Source organism: Chanos chanos, chromosome 6, assembly GCF_902362185.1.
Source record: "Chanos chanos chromosome 6, fChaCha1.1, whole genome shotgun sequence".
NCBI classification, from domain to species: domain Eukaryota; kingdom Metazoa; phylum Chordata; class Actinopteri; order Gonorynchiformes; family Chanidae; genus Chanos; species Chanos chanos.
Genome location: NC_044500.1, coordinates 17,879,069 through 17,901,098, shown reverse-complemented (window position 1 = coordinate 17,901,098; position 22,030 = coordinate 17,879,069). Strand labels below are relative to the sequence as shown.

General features: G+C 43.2%; 1 protein-coding gene across 1 annotated transcript in view; it reads left to right on the top strand.

Annotated features, from left to right (window-relative positions):
• Positions 1-917: 917 nt before the first annotated feature.
• Positions 918-22,030, top strand: part of rtn4rl1b (reticulon 4 receptor-like 1b) — a 99,056-nt gene continuing 77,943 nt past the window's right edge. The window contains exon 1 of the mRNA XM_030777827.1: positions 918-967. Coding sequence (XP_030633687.1) covers positions 955-967 — 13 coding nt within the window. The 5' untranslated portion in view covers positions 918-954. The remainder of the gene's footprint in view (positions 968-22,030) is intronic.

Sequence of the window (22,030 nt, the reverse complement as noted above, 5' to 3'; positions counted from 1 at the left end):
ACGTATCAAACGCACGAGCACGACTACTTAGTCAGATGCTCAGCCGGAGCGTATCCCACCTCGATCACTCCACCCTTTTCAGGACTTGAGACAGGACTAAAACAATATTTTCTCTTCCACTATTCAGAGTGACAAGCATATCGACGATTATACGATAATGAGACAGCGGTCAAGATTTTTTTTTCTTTCATCTGCACGCAGGTCAGAATACTTCAACGCGGCGACTGCAAAGAAATAAGTAAACCCATAAAACCCTAGCGTCGAAACAGCGGGACACCTCCCCGTGCTTCAACGGAGGTAGTGCCAGAGAGTAGCCTAATTTTGTTACGGACGCAGTCGAATCTTGTGTTCCCGACAGCATCACTGTCTTTTGGATTGAAGAGGATCGTAAGCATTATTTTGACCATCCTAAAAAAGGAAATTCCTTCCTCAAACGGTTCTCTTGCTTGGCTGAGCGCACAGAGACCCACTGGTCAAAACAACTGTGTGACTGTGTGGCTCTCAGTTGAGCCAGGAGTGTACAACGAACTCGTTATTGTAGGTCAACGATAATTGACTTACGACGCAACACGGTACAAGTATTTGGGAATAATATTTTTTTGCACGGAATACGCGAGAACGCCACAATTTTCAGAATGTGTTGTTTTTTTACAGGAGTGCTCCCCTATGCCTTGCATTCAGATCTTTGCCTGGGACCTCACAGGATGAGGAAAGAAAACGTCGCGATCCGTTCACTTCTATAAAAAAATCTTGAAGCACTCCACTGAACTGTCGGAGTAAAAACAAAAACACAGCGGAGTCTGTAGGGCAGTAAAATAAAATTTCCCTTGACGTTGTTAAACAAACATCAGCAACTTTCAATCGCATCACACTGAGTCCCCGGAGACACGTTCAAACTGGAATACAAGAATAGATGGTCATCAGAAGCCATATAGCGAAATAACAACTTCCATCATGTTCAAAAGGGGTAGGTACAGCATATAACTTTTTGCCTATGTATAAAATCTCAACGTTTTGACCACTAGTTGTCTGTTACCGCCTAACGTTGTCGGAAAGGGTTGGATCTGCTCACAGTTGAATGGCAAACTGAACATTTTCAGACACACCGATACGGAAAACGAACACATAACTGTACGGCAAATCGATGTTATGCAAGTTTTTGTGGGTTTCCATTTCCCAAAGATGGATCTGCTAAGGTTTGGTAGGAATCTTACGTTGTCTGCAGAGTGTGACGGTGGACTCAGCAAGGCTGTCGTGAATAAAATATTCATACATATCACGAAATATTATTCTTAAGGTATAAACGATGGGTGCCGCACTGCAGTTTATGAGTCTGTCTGTGCAATGTGATGTCCCGTCGGTTTAATTGTGTTGCGAGTCGCATGTACAGTGTCAGACTTCAATTTCAAATTGGGTTAAAATAAATGAACAAATCAATTCGTTTACCACACAAAATGAGGTTTAAATCGAATCTAATTATTATAGCCATCGTCACTCTTCGTCTAATCAGTCTGCTGTTCGGTTACCGGAAAGAGACACCACTTACAACGATTAAATTGACAGCATCGTATAAATTTGTCGGCATCGTATAAATAGAATGTTCTCTCTGATATGAAGTGTGTTTTAATGCATAGAGACATACGGCATGTTTTCTCACAACCGTTTATTCTACTGAAACCACAACTTTCCCCTCTCGCCGTGATACCTGCCTGCATTTTCTTTCGCTCATCGCCGCGAGCGCAATGCAATGCAAATTTCATTTGGTTTTTGAGGTTAGTGATACACCGCTTTAATCCCATCAAATCAAAGCAATCTCCCCATCTAAATGCCTGACTCGAAGGTTTGTGTTGTAACCGTTGCTTTTTCCACTTCAGAAAGAACCGAATTAAGAAACTGAAGACACTAAACAGCACATGCATAAACGGCACATTTCTATGTTGTTTTTTCCGGCTTCTAAATCCCTTTCAAACATCTGGACAATGAATCGCCTTGGTGAAACATATTGCACCAAACAAGTAAATGGAGAGAAACGTGGACTCATTTTTGATTGAAAGTTTAATCATTTTGAAGTGGAATCAGACCTGTATGTTCTTGAATGAAGAAAGTTGTCTGTAGGCCTCATATTGCCATAAATATGAAATGTTTTTTTATGCCTGTGTAAGTGCATGCGGGTTGACTACTGTGGCAAGCATAACCTATTACAGATTATCTAAATTACGTAAAACCTTATCTACAGATGTAAAGTAAGTATATCTACAAGGATTATGTAAAAAGGTCAAAAGATCATACAGTCATACAACTGTATTTTTTGTAATACATATTGCTAGAATAGGGTTCACTAATACAGTCATGCCAACAGATTTCACTCCTGTGTTTAAAATGTCCTGGCCATTTTCTTGATTTGAGACTGATTAATTCATAAATTCTTCCAGACCTAACCAGAAATATCTGCAGTGTTGTGAGTGTATGTTTTCCACCTTTGTTTAGCACTATCATTCTGTGCTGAAGTTGGATAAGTAAAGTAATCTTTAATGCTCTTTTTACGTGGATGTCTATGTCCAGTTTGCAGTAGCAAGAAACATCCTGCTCATCTAATATTTACGTACATACCTCTGAAAGTTAATGTGTTCTGTTTCATCAGCTCTATACAATCTGAGAATATTACATGTTATTTTGAACACTGGACCTGAGAAAAACACACATTCTGCAGTGCCGGTGTTCTCTAGAGCATAACTGAAGTGACCGAGGCACACGCACACCCACAAACACACACACACACACACACACACACACGCACACACTAAGATGAAAGAGATCTCAGCGTAGTAGTAGTCATGCATCTACGCACATTTGTGGATCTTTAAAGCCATGTGTGAATCACACTGTTTGTGTGTGTGTGTGTGCGTTTGTGTCTGTGTGTGTGTGTGTGTGTGTGTTGGCACACAGTGGTTTCAGTGACTGCTCGGTCAGTGCGGCTGAGGCAGGTGCCTGCTTCACCTTGAACTCAGGGACAGTGGCGTGTTTGTGAGACAGAGCAACTTCAGAGCTGCCATGTCTCAGCTCCAACTCCTGAGCACTGAACAGGGAGAGTATGTTCTCTCTCTCTCTTTCTCACACACACACACACACACACACACACACACACACACACACACTAAGACTCCTTGCCACAGCCCAGTTTTGGTTGGGGATGTGTGTGTTAGAGTGTGTGTCCTGTGTGAGGAGATTGAGTTGAGGGAGGTCACTGTGCCCTGCTGTGACAGTGGCAGTAATGGCTGATGGGCATCACTCACTCTTACCAATGAGTGGTGGCGGTGGTGGTAGCAGTGGTAGTTTGGGTGGGTGTGGATGAGGGTGGGGGACGGAAGGTAGAGTGCTCAATTTAGGCTTTCACTTGCCTCTTTTTCACTCCAAAGTATCCACCCCCCACTCCTCTTCTGTCCTGTCTCTTGCTTTCTCTTTTTCACTCTGACTGTCATGCTCACACACACACACACACACACACACACACACACACACTCACTCATACATATATTCCTGTGTGTTTATTTGAATCTTGATTCTCTGCTCGGCAGGGAAAATGCAGATGCATATCTGAAGTAGGTGTTTCACAATGTAATTGGTTTGTTGTGCTGAGTTGTCAACATAAAGCAATGCAGTGTATTAAAATACAGCTTGGAAAAGCTTTTGTTGTAAAACCCCCCAAAACCCTGCTAGATTTACATGGAATGACAAATATATTCAGTAGTGGAGGAAAAGTCAGTTCATTTGAAATTGTGATCGTTCTTGCTCTCAAATGTGCTATCTGGGTTAAACAAAAGAGCCAAATCTCACGCAATCCAAGCTGCCAGGAGGAAAAAAACCCAGAGAGAGAGTGAGAGAGGGAATAAAAAGATTTGCCTGTAAAATCTTTGCAATGAAATTACACTGAAAAAAAAAACCCAAGTCTTTGTGGATGGGTCCGCAGTTGTGCGGGCTGAAAGAAAGACCACGGCCATTTGGTTGTCTTGGACGCCCAGTTACTGCCAGATGGATGAGAGAGAGAATGCCAGACTGATAATAAGCTCAAGGTCGCAGAATGAAAGCAGAGGAAGAAACACCTGTGGCCCACTTCCTCTGCCCGCCCACCCCCAACTCCCCCTACACCTGTTTAAACCCCCCCCCCCCCTTCTTTCATCTCCTTCAGGGAGCCATACTGCTCTTCCCACGTATACACACAAACACTTTAGGATTTCTGGAGACTTCTCCAGATATGGCCCACAGCTGAACAGAGTTAGACACCAATCACTAACCTAATATGATTTCCTATTATGGGTTTATTAGAGGTTGTACTGTTAATGTTTTCAAAATGAGACATATGTTTGTTATTACACTGTTATTATATTATGGTAATATATGTGTAATTAATCACTGATAGGCCTAAATGTGATTTAAAAGACGCTGTATTGATGTCATGCCTGTGTTTCCATTCATTTTAATGTAATTTCACCGTGAGAAAAGAGTATAAACATAACAGCTGTCAATTATTCATCACCATGACATCAATGTTCAATTCAACAGTAGGAAAGGAGACATATATCATATCATGTCAATGCTTTTTTATAAGATTAGCGTTCTAAGACCTGCTGGGTGTGTGTGTGTGTGTGTGTGTGTCTGCATGATGTGTTCTGTATTGTGTCTTGAGTCCACAGTTGTGAAGGTAGAGAAAGAAAAGAGGGGTAACATTGAAGAGGACACAAGAATAAATAGAAAAAAAAACAACAACAACAACAACTGGCAGCTCATCCCTTAAATCTCTCTAAGCTCCTCGAAAAACAGACAGGAAACGCCGGGTGTCTTATTCATCCCCAAAAGTAATTGTAAGTCTTAAAGAAAAGGAAATATATATATAAACAAACAAAAACTATACTCATATCTTAGAGTCCCATAAACATAATTAAGATTACAATGTTCACTATCTGTCTTTGATGTGTGTAAAACAAAAACCCAGATGCTGAGATGAAAAGCATTCAAACGAACACAACTTTTATCCAGTTCCACAGATGCTCTGACTCCTCAACTCTGACTCTGTCGACCATGTATCTGGTGTAACTGACGGTATATTACCCCTTATCAAATAGCTGAGCTTCAGTTACGACACTACCATGCAACACACACACACACACACACACACACACACACTTCCATGTGGCCCTGCATACCAACCAGCTCATTTGCGGAAAAGGACAACCTTGGAATCTCAAAGGCAACGTTTGCTTGAGATGCCTTCCCGTTTCGACGTTCCCGAAGCTTTTGTCTTGGCCCTGGTTCTCCTTCAGAGCGTTTTCTCTCAAACACTGAATGACACATAATTAACAGTGAGGTGGAACCAGAAGGGATATTTGATTGAGCGCAGGAGTCATTCCTCAATTTTTTGACTTTCCCATCCTTCTAGAACAATCCTAATATCATTATTTTAATTCACCTGTCATCTTATTTAGACTGATTAAGACCAGGGAGCCTGTTGGAATGAGAAAAAATGGACTTGTTCATTGGCTTCTCATTAATCAAACACAATAAAGGTGTAGAACAGAGTAACTGGATCGGTGGAGCATGTTGTCCAGAGGAGGTGGAGGAGGAGAAGGAGGAGGGCTGTGTTTTTTCTCTGACATCTCCAAGTGCCCTTTAAAAAATGCAACCTGAAACCTCAGCAAATATCAGCTATTTTTTATCAATCTTTGGTGTGTAAATGAGATGCCGGCTTAGTCATTAGTGGATGATAATGAGGCGAAGGAGACAAACAACTCTAAGCCCTGTTGGTCTGACTAATATTAATGATTAATTTCTGATTAAGTGGCTAATTGGACGAGTTTAAAGGTCAATGTCAATGGGAAAGCCATTGATCTTAGGAGAGACACTGAGGGAAGAGTGTGCCATAGGGGAAAAGATGACAGGGCAGCCTCGGTTGACAGTAATCCCAGGTGTTGTCCTACTCTGTGTGTGTGTGTGTGTGTGTGTGTGTGTGTGTGTGCTGAGACATGAATTCTGCCATCAGTGCTTTATCTGGTAAGGATTTCATGGTGTCCTTTGAACAGAAAAGTGGAAAAATACTCAAAGTGCAAACATAGGAACATACAATACATTCACACACACACACACACACACACACACACACACACACACACACACACAGACAACCAAAACCCAGCAAATGTTGTTGTATTCAAAGTGCCACTGCAGTAACCTTGAGAATTGATAGCCTGCTTATTATAATCCTCATTATTGATCTCATATTCCGTCCGTGTCATCCTCAGCCTCCGTCCATGTCATCCTCAGATTTGAATTATTCAGTTCAGTCAGATACTCCAACACCCAGCCAGTGTCAGCAGGCCTAAGAGGGCTCTGCCCGTTGTTTCTCCTCAGCTTCACATGAGAAAATCTCGTTTGGCTTGTGTGCTTAATGTTCAAACTCTCAGCAGGAAACTGATAATACCTCAGAAAGATGAGTCGTTTGAAATGGTACAGAAAAACAAGCATCTCGTTCCTTCTTTGCGTACTCGTCCTGCCCCCCCCCCCAACCCCCCACCCCTCTATTGTAACTCTTTACTCAGTTTCCTCACATTAATAAGACAGGGTATTGTTAAGAAGCTGTCTGAATGGGATGTGCGCTAATAGCCCGGTGTCTCTGTGTTCTGCTGAATGTTATCTGTGCTCTTAGCACAGTCGACGCGTGTTTCGCGGCTGTGAGGAGACTGTAGGGGGTATTCAGAGACTGCATGGTTTGTCATCCCTGGAGGATTATGCCGTCTCGCTAACATATGCATCCGGTAGCCCTAGCTATCGCTCCTGCCTGCACTCCCAGCGCGAACTCGACTCAAATCCCCAGCTGTGAGAGTGGCCACTGAAAATTAATAAAACCACTGATCAGATGGTCTCCCAGTTTCATTTCTTCAAAGCCTGTATCTACAGGTACCTGAGGACAAACATATTTGCTAGAAGATATGTAGGCGCACGTTTTACTTTAATGTGTTTTCTTCCTGCCCTACCGCCCTCCCCAGCCAGCTCTTGGTCAACTGCAGTCTATTCTGTTAAAAAGTGCACAAAGTCCTCTCACATTGTTCATGTCATGTATTATTTGTGTACGGGCAGAATATCTAGCTGCTGATTTATCCAGAACTTTTAGATGCGGTGTGCTTTCAGTTAAAAAAAAACAAAAACGCTCAGGGTCAGGAGTAAGTGAGAATGAGAACTTGGCGTCAAAACAGACTGAATCACGGGATTTTCTGAATATTGTTCCATGTCAGCTCTTATTCAAATGGTACAATAATGTCTACACAGAGAATGAGGATTTAAAGCATTCTGACCTTTTTTGGGGTGGGGTGGGGGGGTGGGGGGCAAAGGGCTGTTGAATGCCTGTGGATGAATACCATCGTGTGTTTACTGTGAAAATACTCAGATGGCAGGGGCATCCTTTCATTGTTGTTGTCTTTCATGACTCTGTATGTGCTGAGGGGTATCCTTGACAGCTGGCCACGGTTTTTGTGATGCCACAGGTTGTTCATCAGACCCCGTGTGAAGGACGTTTCTCCACTTTCTCAGCAGAACTCTGGATTGAGACCTTGACACCACAAACAGTACATTTCATGTGCACGCTGCCACAATGAAAAAAAGAAGCATGTAGGTGTGTGTGTGTGTGTGTGTCTGTGCTGTTGTGTGTGTGTGTGTGTGTGTGTGTGTGTGGTTAAATTATGCAGGCACATTCAAACACACACACACACACGCAAGTCAAAACTTGAAAGAACAAATGTGTTTCTGCATGTAGATGCGAGAATTTCGGTAAAGGTGGAGGTTAGGTTCACTGGAATATCTTTTTGTTTTGACAGAATTGTGGAAACAACTAGTGAAGTGAGATGTTTTCCATTACTGACAACAGATCTATCTCACTATTTGTTCTTCAGAATGACCTTCAGTGTCATAGATTGCAAGTATACAGTAATACGAAACAAGCTATGCAATTCATCTTAATCAAAAATGTTCACTTTATAAATCTGACTGTCCAGGTGGAACCATGAAGTCCTTCTCTGAGATAGTCCTTCAAATGGAAACCACAAACATGTTAAAATAGAGCTGCATCTAAGGGCAAAGCCAGACCATTTGCATCTTATTGTCTATTTTAACAGAAACAAAATGGTTGCCTCTAAGCCACTTGCCAGCCTTACTGAGATCAGCTTCTCAACAGCTCAGCTCCATGTTGATCCTTGACTGCGAATGCAATTTGTCTCCAATCAGACAGAAAACAATCAAAGAGGGGATAAAATCTGCCAACCAGATCTCTCAGAAAGATGCCTGACTAGCAAACAGGTACTTTCCTCCTATCAGGCAGTCCTTCACATATTCAAATAATTGCCTTCTACCCTTCAGTGAGATAGAAACAGAGAAGAATAGAGATATCAGACAACAACCAGGAATCCAGCGTCGCCTGAACATCCTGCTCAACTTCATTCTACAATCTGGATCTGGATCCAGACGGGACAGTTGGTTTTATCTTGTAGCACACTGCTCGATTTTAAGCTCATGGCCACCCCCCCCCCCCCAACCCACCCCCCTTGCCCCCATGATGAGGATCAAAAGGAAACATTCAGAGCTGTGACAGAGCCTGGCATGAATTTATCATAAATCACAGAGTGAACGTAATATGGCAGATTACTGTGTAGTCTGCTGGAAAACAATATAGAGTTATTGATGCGTTTTCCCGTCGCTAAAGCTTCGCCGTTTTAGCTCACCACCACCAACGTCAAGATCGTTTACCGCTGCCGCAAAAAAACTAATCAAATGGAAAATAAAAAGTGAAAAAAAAAGACTCCGCCAGATAATAAAAATAAAAACAGCATATTTCTGTCTACACATGCTTTCAAAACAAGTTCTGTCTCAGCAGCATTCCACGGCCCACTGAACAGCTCTTTGTAACATATATCAGTCACACGCACTGGCTCATCCAATGTATTATTGCTATCGCACATAAGAAGCACGCAAGCAAACTATCAAGACTCTCTCAGCGTTGCTTGCTACGTAAATTTAGTTTACAACAAAATAAACATGAAAATGCATTTTCGGGCCTCCAGTGTTATTGTCATTAGCATTTATTTTGCGTTTCATTCAATTGGGATGCTGTCTAGCAACAAGAGTAGCCTAATACTGCACCAGCAGGCTAAAACTGTAGGCTAACAATTTGTACCTATTTTTCCATTCTTTTTAATTTGGTGGTCCAAGGTGAACCAAACCCTGTTGAAGTTATCAGTTAAATTTTCAAAGCAGTTATATTTAAATACCTGCAGAAGAGGGAACTAGCTGAGGTAGATTTGCATGGATAAAGTAACTCTAGTCTGATGGAATTGTATCATTAATGTAATTTTGACTATATAGTGTGATTTATAACTATACTTAGTATAGTTACATATAACTATAACTATATTATATATTACTACATATATATATATATATATAAAGTAGATGCAGTACCTTTTGTCATGTGAGGTCACTGAAGGTGGACAGGAGAGTGAGGGTTGATGTTCAGAGGCTGGAAGATTCTATATGCCTGTGGGATTGAGAATTTTTGACCACCAAAACAACATCTGGCTGTAATATTAGTTCAGTAGATTTGTCCGTGCCTCCCGTGGCACACGCCTTGTCAATTATTTAAAGAAGCAAAACAACAGTGGCGGAGAAACAGGCTACACTGTGTGTGTGTGTGTGTGTGTGCGTGTGTGCGCGCGTGCGTGCGTGTGTGTGTGTGTGTGTGTGTGCGCGTGCGTGCATGCATGTGTGTGTGTGTGTGCGCGTGAGTGTGTGTGTGTGTGTGCGCGCGTGTGTGTGTGTGTGGAACGGCTCATTTACACTTGTGTATTCCCCTGATGACAGGCAGCGCATTTAGGCCACACAAACCCCGCGTGTGTGTGTGTGTGTGTGTGTGTGCTCATTCACACCACAGTCCCAGCACCGTCTCACAGAGGAACAAGGGAAGAATAGGAGGGACGAGATGAAGACGGGGGGGAAGGAAAAGAGAGAGAGTGCATCTGGAGGTGAAAACAAAGACTCGGGCAGTTTGGAGAGCTGCAGAACAACAGAAAGCTAGCATCATAGAGATGCATATTTAGTAGAGTATTACCATATCTTTGTGTGAGGGGTTGAGGCAGGAGAGTGTGAAAAAAAAAATAATAAAAACAACAACAGAAGTTTAATATCGAGGGAGGAGGGAGGGGAGCAGACAGACAGAGAGAAAGAGTGAGAGAGAGAGAAAGAGAGAGAGAGAGAGAGAGAGAGAGAGAGAAAGAGAGGGAGAAGAAAGGACAGGTATTAGGCTGTGTCAATGCTCTAATGGAAGAAGCAGGTTCTCTGCGTTATGCCTGCTCACTCCACTGATGGATTGGGAGGTTAGCAGAGAGTGCAAGTTTGCCGGTGACAAGGATCAGAGCCTGCCAGCCACTCACACACACACGGCCTGCCTGGGTGAATGAGGCCTAGACCGATATATATCACTTTCACAAATTTATCAGCTGATATTTGGCTTTGACAGATCTATCAGTAATGGCGTTTATAGCACCGATATGCTTCGATAATTTATGCATCTATAAACCAAACACATTTCGGGTTATTGTACCCATTTGTAATGTGCTGTAATGGATGTTTTTTAATAGATTGTCATCAATCTATAACTAGCCAGCCATCATCTAGAAGTTAAAGCAAAGCATATTTCAAACAAATGGATGTTAGTCTGGTATTCAAAGTTAGATGTTGCAGCTTGACATGGGTATAATTTAAGATAGATGCTGTGTCAATTAACTGTCTAATTACTGCTATGTTATGCCAAATCTTCTTAGCTTTAGACAAAGTTTGTTTGCACTCTGACCTTTTACTTCATTTATAGTGTCAAACAGCTATTAATATCTCATCCGTTTATTTCCTGGATCACTTTGAACAAAAATAGTTGATAAAAAGACGGGAACATTCAGTGTTTGTTATTTGTTTGTTTTACACAAGAACCTGGTGATGCCTTAAATCAAAGCTTTTTTTTTTTTTTTAAAAATGTTGCACAAAAAGTAATTAAAACAATCCGAGGCATAAAAAGTCATTACCATTTGTTCATCTGAGCTATTGAGTATTGAGCTGTTGGTATGCACATATAAAAATAAATTAAAAACTTGTAACAGTGTTTTGAACATCATCCTCTTGCTTTACAGCACTCCACACATGCCTCTCACACTTGCAAATACACTGCACAGTGTTAATATTCATGTTAAATATGTGCAGTATAAAATTCGTTTTTAAAAGTAATTTAAGCCGTAATTATAAGGTACACAGGTTAATTACGCTGTAGCAAGGTGACAACAGGGAATGTTAGCGTGACTACTGTTTCCTAGAGGTTGCTTAGTCATGCACTGATGCTGCACCCATCCAGCATTACAGTGGGTCTCCTCCAGCCATTGGATGGCTACAAACAGAAAGACTGCATTTCCAAAATGAGCTGTTCCTTGGGGTGTACCCTCCATACCTCTGATTTAAGCGGCGACTGTGTGGTACTGAAAATTTCTTCATTGTTTAGAATAAAGTGCAGCGAAGGAGAACTTGGCTGGAGGAAAAACGAGTGAAAGACATGTTTGTTTTTCTTTTTGCTTTTGCTTTTTTTTTTTTTTTGCTGTTTTTTTTTTCTCTTCTCCCTCCAGTCTCTTTTTTGGTCCAAGGTTCCATCCAAAAAATGACTTCATTATTTAAGCGTCTCCTCTTTTTTTAGGTTTCTGCCGTTGGGTTTGAGAAGAAATGTGGCAGGCATTTTTTATTCTTAAAGTCTGAGATGAACGCCTATGCATACGCAAATACAAGACTCTTACAAGACGCAAATACAAGGCATCTTAATAGTGGAAGGCAGGACAGAGGCTAAGTTATATAGCTCATTACTGGTACAAAATACCAAGGACCTTTTTTTTCTCACAACATACAGCACTGCAAACATTTTTAGATCATGGCAATATAACTCCATTAGGCACATTTAACATAATTTACATTGTTTGAACGAAAGTAATCTTTGTCGGTTCGCTAACAGCTGAATAATGTGGACTATCAACCTCTCATCCCATCAATAAAAACTGATTCACATCCTCCCACGCGTTTTATCAGATTACGACAGTAAGCAGAGAATATTCCGGGCCTCCATTAGCGTAGCGTTCAGGCGGAATGCTGATGTTCCTTTAGAGGTGTAACTACCCCCCCCCCCCCCCCCGACCCTGCTACAATTTTAGAGGCGTCTTCACACCCTGCCAATGATCTCAACATATCTCACCCTTATCCAGCTCCTTTCTAATACCCGACAAACTATTTAACTGCCAACGTAAAAGTGCTATCTTCAGGTTGACATGTGGAGGAACAGCCCAACGCGACCCCCACCCCCCGAAAACAACAGAAATCACAACAGAAAGTGCAGAGAGGCAACAGAAGGGGAAGCAGTGGGGTGAGTGAGAGCGGCACATCGAACGAAGCCGTGTGAGGAGATGGTAATTATGTGGCTGATTGGTCCAGCTCTTGGGATCATGGCGAGAGTAGAGGCAGCTGTGGCCGATGCAGGTGCATTAGACACTCTGCTTGTGGTGGCGGGGGTGGGTGGAGGAGCAGGAGAGGAGGTGGGTATGAAGAGGAGGTGGGTGGGGTGGGGGGGAGTGTTGGAATGCAGACGAGCAATCATATATTTGGCGCCTTTTTTTTTTTTTTTCCTTTTCACTGATTCACATTGTTCCCAGGGGAAGGGGGAGGGGGGTCATTGTACGTATCCATACCCACTGTGTTAAGTGAGCCCTTCAGTTCTGTGACAGTGCTGGTGGAGGAGGAGGAGGAGGAGGAGGAGGAGTGGATGCCCACTTCACAGGTGCTATCATTTATGGGGGATAAAACAAAAAGCGTTTTTAGCTTGTGTGTCGCGCGCGGCCACTGCGGCTCATTCTGTCGCCATTATGAGCTGTTTTCAAACACCATTACGAGGGCCCTCTTACCAGGCACCACCTGCACAATCACCACGTAAACACAAACACACACACACATACACACACACACATTAAAAAAATGCTCTCAGTGATGTCTCTTGACAGCTTGTTTTATTTCAAAATTCTAATGGTACAAAATGTCACATAAGGACTTGATGATGATCCGAATTCTTTCCGACGATCGTCACTCTGGTTGGCGGTGATTTTTTGCGTTACGTGTCTGTAAGTGTATGCTAAAATAATAAGGCTTTAAATGCGTGCAAACAATTACTCTGCGTGAGAGCGAAAGGTCAACTTGTCCTTCGAGTGAAACCGCATGTGCCACCCAAAGTTCAGAGTGTGACCATGTTTGCAAGTCCCGCGTCAGCTCCCAGTGGTGTCACTGCCGTTCATGTCAGGGTAGCCAGAGCCCCGACGTTAGCATAAACTATCCGTCAGAGCAGATCGTTAATTATATATTTGATTGTGCCTTGAAGGATGAACACTAACTCTGTGGTGAGCCTCAACACCAGCGTAAAATAGTCATGGGTAGACGTGTTCAAGCGTGCTCGGCAAATCCACCGATTTCAGTACCAAGCGCAGCAATGCGAGCAGAAAAGCTAGGAATAAATCAGACGGGAAAAAATGTGTGATAAATGAATCGGTCCAGCGGGGGAAGAGTTATCTGCTAATTCCAACTTTAAGCCCCTGTGTGTCTAGTTTCCCCACCAAAGCTAATGGCAGGTAGATAGGCAGGTAGGCTAGGCCTGAAGCTTTTATGTCAGTGCCAATATTGCTTGGGTCCCTCCTCTACTCAGAAGTAATGAGACAAAAGACTCCATTCTTCAAAGAGTAATATCATTCATTATCCCTGTCTAACAGCTTCTCTCTCTACGGCTCCAGTTTGGGGCCTGACTGCGCGGCCTCATAGTCTATAGCTGACTGTCAGCTATTCTCCACAGCAATTCAGCCTACAGGCGAAAGGATGGGCTCGCTCTAATAAGACGAGACTGTCTCCTGGACTAGCCAGGACAAACAGGCCTTGACCTCTGACTAGAGCTACGTTTTTCAACTGTGCTTACACACACACACATTCACTAATAATGAACACCAAGGAAGCCTCGGTATACAGTCAGAACTAAAAGAAAAAAAGAGAGAGAGTGTTGTATCCTTTGATCCTGTTCATTTTCATATGGCCCTCACGTAGGGGTGTTGTTCATTCTGGACACAGGCAGCTGACTGTCTGAAACAGCCAAGGGAGACAGACAGGCCGCCCTCAGACAGTTTCACAGTGTGTGTGTGTGTGTGTGTGTTTGAGAGAGAGAGAGTGCATATAGCCCCACACTGAAGAATTGACGAAAATGGGAATTGTTCGCTATAAAATCACAGGGGCTCTGTCTGATTGTGCAGCGTTTTTTTTGTTTGCTTTTTGCCTTGTTTGGAGAGGAGAAATTAAAAAATGGTTACCCAATGAGATGCAGCACACCAGCCAAAGACAAGGGAACAGCGAAGAGAGGCGCAGAGTGGATTGTTTTTGCTGGCGACAAAATTCAATTAACGTTGAACTCTCCATTGGAAGGAAACCAGAGTCATGTAAGTTTTTGCTGAAAAGCCTTTGTGACAAATTGAAAATTCGATTCCCAAGCTGATTGTACTAGTTTCTTTTAAATGTTTTGAGTGTTGATTTGGGGATGGGAGGGGTGATCCCCTGGCAAAACACTGTAGCTGGCAGTGATTAGTTTAAGTTCAATTTGCCTCTGAGTTCTTCAAAACATAATCAAGTTATGACTATATTTAAGTTTTGGAACATATTGAGAATGAATGAGCAGTGTGTGCCCAGTGTCACGACAGTACAGTTTGTCATGTGCTGGAGTGAAGGCCAAACTACAAAACTATGCCAGAAAGAGAACCAGATATTGAGGAGTAACAGTGTCTTACTGGCTCTTACTGGCTGAAATTTAACTAGTCAAGCATAGCTCAAACATTTTGAAAGATCATGGTGTGTGTGTGTGTGTGTGTGTGTGTGCACAGATCTGGTTGCTCTCATTCTCTCTTTTTTGTTCTCTCTCTCTCTCTCTCTCTCTCTCTGTCATTTCCCCTGCCTTCACACTTGCTGCAGGATTTTTTCTATCTCTCACTTTCTCTTCTATCTGTACTGAATTATTAAAACGTGTTTTGATTCTCTGAACGATTGAGAATCAGAGACTGCAGCGTATGTATTTGCTTGTTTTTCCACTCTCATTGGATAGTCTGGTTTCTTAGCTCTGTCTTTCCCTTCCCAATCCCCTGCTCATAGATTTTGTTTTCTGTCTAGATATGATTCAGCATTTCTCTCCCAGAAATATTCATCCGATTTTTTTTTTTCAGTGGCAAAGACATTTTTATTTTCTTTCTTTTTCTTTCCGGAATCATACAACAAAGTTTTTTTTCCATGATCTCCTCTGTGCACACAGCTCCTCTCCATCTACATTCAGGTCAGGTCCACGGAAAAGAGAGAAAAACACAGGGGACTGAAAAGGGATCCCAGAATGCACTGGTAGCTGGTCCCAAATTGGCATGGGCTGGTGCGGGAGGGGTGGGTGTCTCCAGGGATAAAATTTCTGTCTCTTGCTTGACTTTCTCTGAGAGAATATACGCTACAGAGGGTGTGTGTTTCATGGCCAGGCCTGTGACTTTTAAAACGCTTTTAAAACCCACTTTTGTCTGGCTGCAGATGAAGGTTTTTACATGTCTGTGTATGAATTATTAAAGACTGTAAAAATCTTTTGGAAACGTTCTGATTCACAGCTGTCCGACCGACAGTCAGCTTGCCCACGTGTGCATGTATGTGTGAGTGTCTGTGTGTGTGCGCGCGTGTGTGTGTGTGTAGGTATGTGTGTGTATGTGCATGCACACGTGTCTGTCTGTGTCTGTGTCTGTGTCTGTGAACATAGCTACTGTGGTGTGTGACAAGGTTTGACCAATACCAGTAGCCTTTTAAAATTCAACTCCTCTGACATTTTCAAAAACATGGAAATGGAAAGATGGAATTGAGAATACTAGAAACTATGAAAAATTGTACATCCATTGCCTTGTGTTGACAGAACTCCATAATAACCAATATGCACTAAGCTAGTGGTAACAACATCTTAATCTTGTCCATTAATAAACCTCTTGGCAGACTGGACTCCAGATTATAAATTAGGGGCCGCTGGTGGTTAAAACGGTTTGGCTCTGCTGCCCCTGAAATGAATATCTGGCAACCCTAACCAGCCTAACGAGTTCCCACCCAGTCCAAACAACTTTAACTCTCTCTAGCCTGAGAAAATTAAAAGAACCTCAGTGGACAGTCCTGTGTATACATCTGTCTTCTGAACAGCTTCCATAGCCTAAAACTTCCAATGTCCCATTAGACTAACACTCAGGAGTCACTCCTGTGAACACTGAGTGTTGAGGGGGGTGGTCTGTTTAAAAGACAGCTGCTGGGAAGGATGAAAAATTCATGCTGTGTTGCCATATATTCGCGTAGGCTCACCTCAGAATTTCTGCTTTATGCTCAGATGACACGGCAGCCACCAGTGCGTCTGGTTTTAGCTCGACTCCGCTCTGTGATCAGTGCTGGAATACCAATACAGCGCGCCAGCGTCTGCAAATGATCAAACCGCTCAGCTAAAAAAAAAAAAAAAAAAAAAGAGAGAGAGAGAGAGAGAGAGAGAGAAAAAAAAATGAGGAGGAAGAAGAAGGGGAAAAAAAAGAGAGTGAGGAGGGATCTTTATCTAAATGTACTCTGTAGGCGGAGTGAAAGAAAACCACTCTACTAGCTGAGGCTATATTCTAATTTGTTGCATAGAAGCTTGTAACTCCAAACCTGCAGAGGTTTGGAGAACGACTCCAGCCCTCACTCTTTCTGCTGAACATCAGAGACCATGGGGTCTGCGTACTGAGGGAATCAATATATTAGGTGCATATTAGATGGCCTCCATATGGAAATATACAAATCCAACATTTTCCTGAAATCCATAAATTTATAGAACTAATAGCTGTGTGCTGAGTAGAATGGCTGTATACCCTCAGGGCAAGTTATTGAGTGAGCACTTCTATAGTATTCCTCAGGAACTCAGTCTCAGGACCCCCCCCCCACCTTGAAATGTATGTACGTGAGAGTCGGATATGGAGGGACTTCAGAGAACGGTGCAGAGTCGATAGAGGATCGACGCTTAAAGATGACAGCCACGACAGAGGTCATCACAGAAAAGTGTTGGGGGTTTGTTAATAAGTATGGTAGATGGACAGAGATGATATGACAAAGGATGGACAGGTAACAGTATGATTCCTCACAAGATATAAAAGAGTCCCAGTTTCTCTCTCTCTCTCTCTCTGTCTCTGTCTCTCTCTCTCTCTCTGTCTGTCTATCTTGTGAGGGCTAGAAGATTCCTTGCCGCTTTATGGAGATTGAGAGCATATCGAAACTTTATAGAAACAATAGGAGGATGGTAAACTTGAAATGCTGGCTAAATAACACATGTGAAAGTTAGCTCCAACTCTTCTGTTTAGCACGGTTCCTCCGTGTTTTCACCAGACAAAACCTGTCAATAAACAATACAGTCTGCTGTCTAGCCCTCCAATTGGTTTCCTATTCGAGATCCCACCCATTCAGCCCAATGCTACTGAGGTGTGACTCAGCTCATATGAAAGCAAAACGAAGCTAAAACCAAACAGTAGCAGCAGAGTGACTTTCAGGAGTATTATCTCTCTTTGCAGGGGCGGAATGGTCAACACAGGGGTTTGATAGTCTGATCGGCTTTCACTCAGAGGGATGTGGTTAGCTGGGGTTGGGTTAGGTAGCAGGGGAGAGAGGAGGTGAGGTAGAATGAACATTGAAGAATCAGCTGTTGATTCCGTAGGTTGCCACACTGGTTTGCCTGAGGTGACCTCCACGGTGAGCTGGGAGACGGAACGTGCTGGAACGTTGGCCCTGTCTCCGCCCTCTCTGCCTCTCTGACAGAGCTCGATCTCTGTCCAGCCAAAGTCCTGCTGCTTTACACTCTGCTCTCGATGTCTCTTCACGCACACACACACACACACACACACATACACACACACACACACATGCACACACACACACTTGTTTTGACATCTGAAACCAGAGGGGGTGTCAGACCAGAACCATCAAGGTCTTGAAAGGATGTTATTTGTGTGTGTGTGTGAACACAGCTACTAGGATTTGAGACAAAAACAAATCCACATTCAGCTACACCTTCTGCTGAATTGGGTTAAATAAGAACCGCTACATAATAAAATAAAATTTAACAAGGATTTCACCAAAACCAACAGCCATTCAAATTTCAACTCCTTTGATATTCAAAAACACAAGAATTTTAATGGGTTACACACTTTGAAGAGCATATTATTTAGTTGCTGCATAATGAAACCTATAAGGCACGCCACACACACACACACACACACACACACACACACACAGAAGAGCTTATGTTTCATTGATTACTCAGGGTGGGTGGGTCAGAACACTAGTAGATTAATGTGAACATTGGGATATCATAATTCCCCTACTGTTCCATATACATGTGACCAGGCATTGATTACGAAGCATAGTTTATCATACAGTGGAGCGTATGTCCTGTCATAACATTATTCATAGGCAATAAACATCAGGAGTAGAGCTATTATGTGTTGTACACTCACAGGAGGAATTATGTGTACTACACGCCCTTTCTCTGTCCCCTCAGACTGCCTCTCTGTGTAAGTCTGAGGTTTTGGAGCATGTGACATTTGTCAAAGATATATAGTGTCTCTCGCACTGTACTTTAAAGGTGACAGTGTTTGTTCACTCCTCTCTCTCTCTCTCTCTCTCTCTCTCTCTTCCTCTCTCACTTTCACTCTCTCTCAGGAGCACCTTCTATTTTTAAACGTGTGTCTTCAGGAAGAGAAAAAAAGGGGGATAAAGTGAAGTGTAGTTGTGAGTGTAGCTAGAGGAATGCATGCATTTGGATGAGGGAGTTTGCTTGGAGCAAACTCAACAACATGCAAAGCACAAACACAAACCCAGTGCACACGCACAACACAAACACGGCAGACACGGTACAACGAGGTTTGACATAATCTAGCCACAGCCGGTCGCAACACACACACACACACAAAACACCATTAAGCTGTTTCCAGTCTAGTCATGTTGAACTAATCGCTATGGGTGGGTGGGTGGTGACTCAGAAAAGGCCTGAACGGATGTCCAGGTCGTGGCCTCAGATCCAGTGGTCAATTAGGTCATTTCCCTTCTATAAGTGGTCAAGTCACATTCTGATAAATGCCTTCCAGAAAAGAGCCAGAAAATGTGAGCGTCCTTATCGGCAAACATACGGCAAGACAAGCAAAAACTAAACGTTTTTCTTTTTGTTGTTGGTTTTTTTTTTTTTTTTTTCCCCCGATGGAACTCCATACACTCTTCTATATCTGGGAACAAGGCTGACCTCACCAGATGCTAGCTGGCCCATGCAGGACGGGTGGAGCTGGAAACACGTAGCAGATGGCTTAAAGTGGCAGCCAAGGCTGTGTCCACCCCTACAGGGACAGCAGGAAGACGGGGTGGCTTGTTTGTGGACACGGGCGTGTGAACGAGGACCGTCCTCATCCCCCCTCCTGGCCGAAAGACAAGATTCTTGTTTGGTCTGTGTGTGGCAGAGACAAGAGTGTCCTCAGATGGTACTGCAGGAAAAGAGATTTATAATAAATGAGATGCTATTGTGCTGCATGCTGGATTTGTTGGTGTAAGGTTTCAGGAGAAGCCTTGACTAGATTCAGCTGTGTTTCCGTCTGGGTTAATGAGACATGTGGCAGAAACATTGCAGCACTTTCTTTCACTCCCAACACCTGCGCCTGGCTAAGTTACTCCAAATAGCCCATTCACAACGCAGAAAACCTAAACCATCCACCTGCAATGTGGCAGTCTAGCAGAGATAAGCCAGTCGAATAAGCAGTGTAGTGGGTAAAGCTCCCTCTTTTAAAAAGGTGGTTTGAGTCTTTACCTCACTCGCTCGCTCGGGCATCCGACTCCATATCTTAAGGTCAACGGTTTGAATCTGGCTTGCGACAAATCCATTACGTTGGCACCGTGAAACCCGGATTGGGAATGAAAGTTGGGGGGGGGTGAGAGTAAAGGAGATGAGCCGGTCAGCGGTAGCACTGTGGGCGAACCCCCCACCCATTAAAAAAAAACACCCTGGCAGTTCAGCCAGTTGAGCTATTGCTTTGAGTCTTTGTCTGACATGCTAGGGAGTACGACTCCTCACCCCCGCCTTAGTGGTTTGGATCTGACTTTGCTTGGTTTGTCATATACGTTAGTGACGGCCAGTGAAACAGCTTTGAGTTGAGGTAAAAGAAGAATCCCCAACCTTTTACGTGGTTCTCAGCCACATGATCCCTATGTAAGTGAAATATTCAGCAGAGCACTGATTTATATCAGCAGACTATGATGTCACACAGGTTGTATGACATGAAAAAAAAAAAAAAACCTGACCCTGAATTTACCTGCTATGTGAAGCTGATTGCACATGTGCTGCAGGGGGTAAGAATCAAGGTACAGGGAGAGAGAGAGACAGACAGAGAGAGAGAGACAGAGACAGAGAGAGAGAGAGTGAGAGAGAGACACAGAGAGAGACACAGAGAGCACAGAAATCACATTCCTTCAGTTCTAAGCTCCCATGTCCCACAGCCTGAACTGAAAGCACAGCCTATTGCTTCCTGATCCACAGTAATGGATTTTCAGGCACACACAGTTATTGAGTATGTGTGCACTGCCCACAGCTGTGCGAAGCCACGGGGAGGCCAAAAAATACAGAGGCAATGGAAGAATAAAGGAGAAAAAAAAAAGAAAACTAGGCAAACACACACACACACACACACACACACACACATGCGCATACATACTGCAGAGCAGAGACTGAAGGAAGTGAGAGAAAAAGAAAAAGAGAGGGAGAGAGAGAGTGAGAGAAAAGGAAAAAGAGAGAGAGAGACAGAGAAAGAAGTAAAGCAGAGAGAGGAGAGAGAATACAATCACAGGTAATCAAAGCGTGCACTTCAAACAAGCCTAGACATTTGTTATTATTTGCCAGGCTCTTTTCATCTGTTTGTTTGAAACTAGCGAGGGTATTAAAAATGATTCGCCTCAATCACCAGAGGCAATTTCCCCAGCATTCCCTCTTTTATTCAGCTGACAATGCCGCGCTCCCTCGCTTTCCCATAAACATTCATAACTGCCTCAAAGTAGCAAAGTCTGGCAGAGAGGCACACGTAAAACAGAGGCTGAGAGAGCTATGTGAGGTCCTGCCCCAAGTCTTTAACAGGAAACAGGCATTGAAACTAACAATCAACAGCAATCAAGTTAGAGAAGGCAGAGAGAAGCGGAGCCCGTGATTGGCCTGCTGGACTTAATGTGCAGTTTGGCTATTTGGGTCTGCAGCATGCTGTGTTGGCTGGCAGGTGATTGGTATGTTCACACAAACTGCTAATTTGCTTCGGATCACCAAACAACGTCTGTTTGTTTTGTGCTTCGTATTGATAAAACAGCTATGACAAAAGTGTGTAGATATACTGAGAAATGTGGAGTGACCAAACAAAAAAGAGAACAATCTGATTGCTAGGGAGTGTGTTTCGTTGTGTGTGTGTGAGAGCGAGAGAGAGAGAGAGAGAGAGAGGGATAGAGAGAAGAGGAAGAGAGAGAAATTGAAAGAGAGAAGAGGAAGAGGAGGGTGGGGGTAGCATTTAATCAAGTGTTCATGTGTTAATGTGTCAGCCCAGTTGATCAATGACAAAGCCATTTCTGTCTTGTAACAGTGGCCCCTGGGCTAAGACACATATTAACTCGTAGACCCTGCCAAAGTACACACACACACATACACTCACACACACATGCGCGCGCACACACACACACACACACACACAAACTCATTGAGCTCTTCATCACTTTCACATACTCAGACAGATATAGTGAATGCCTCCGTCCCTTTTCCCATTACAGCACAAGAGATATATTTCCGTTTCTTACTCATACT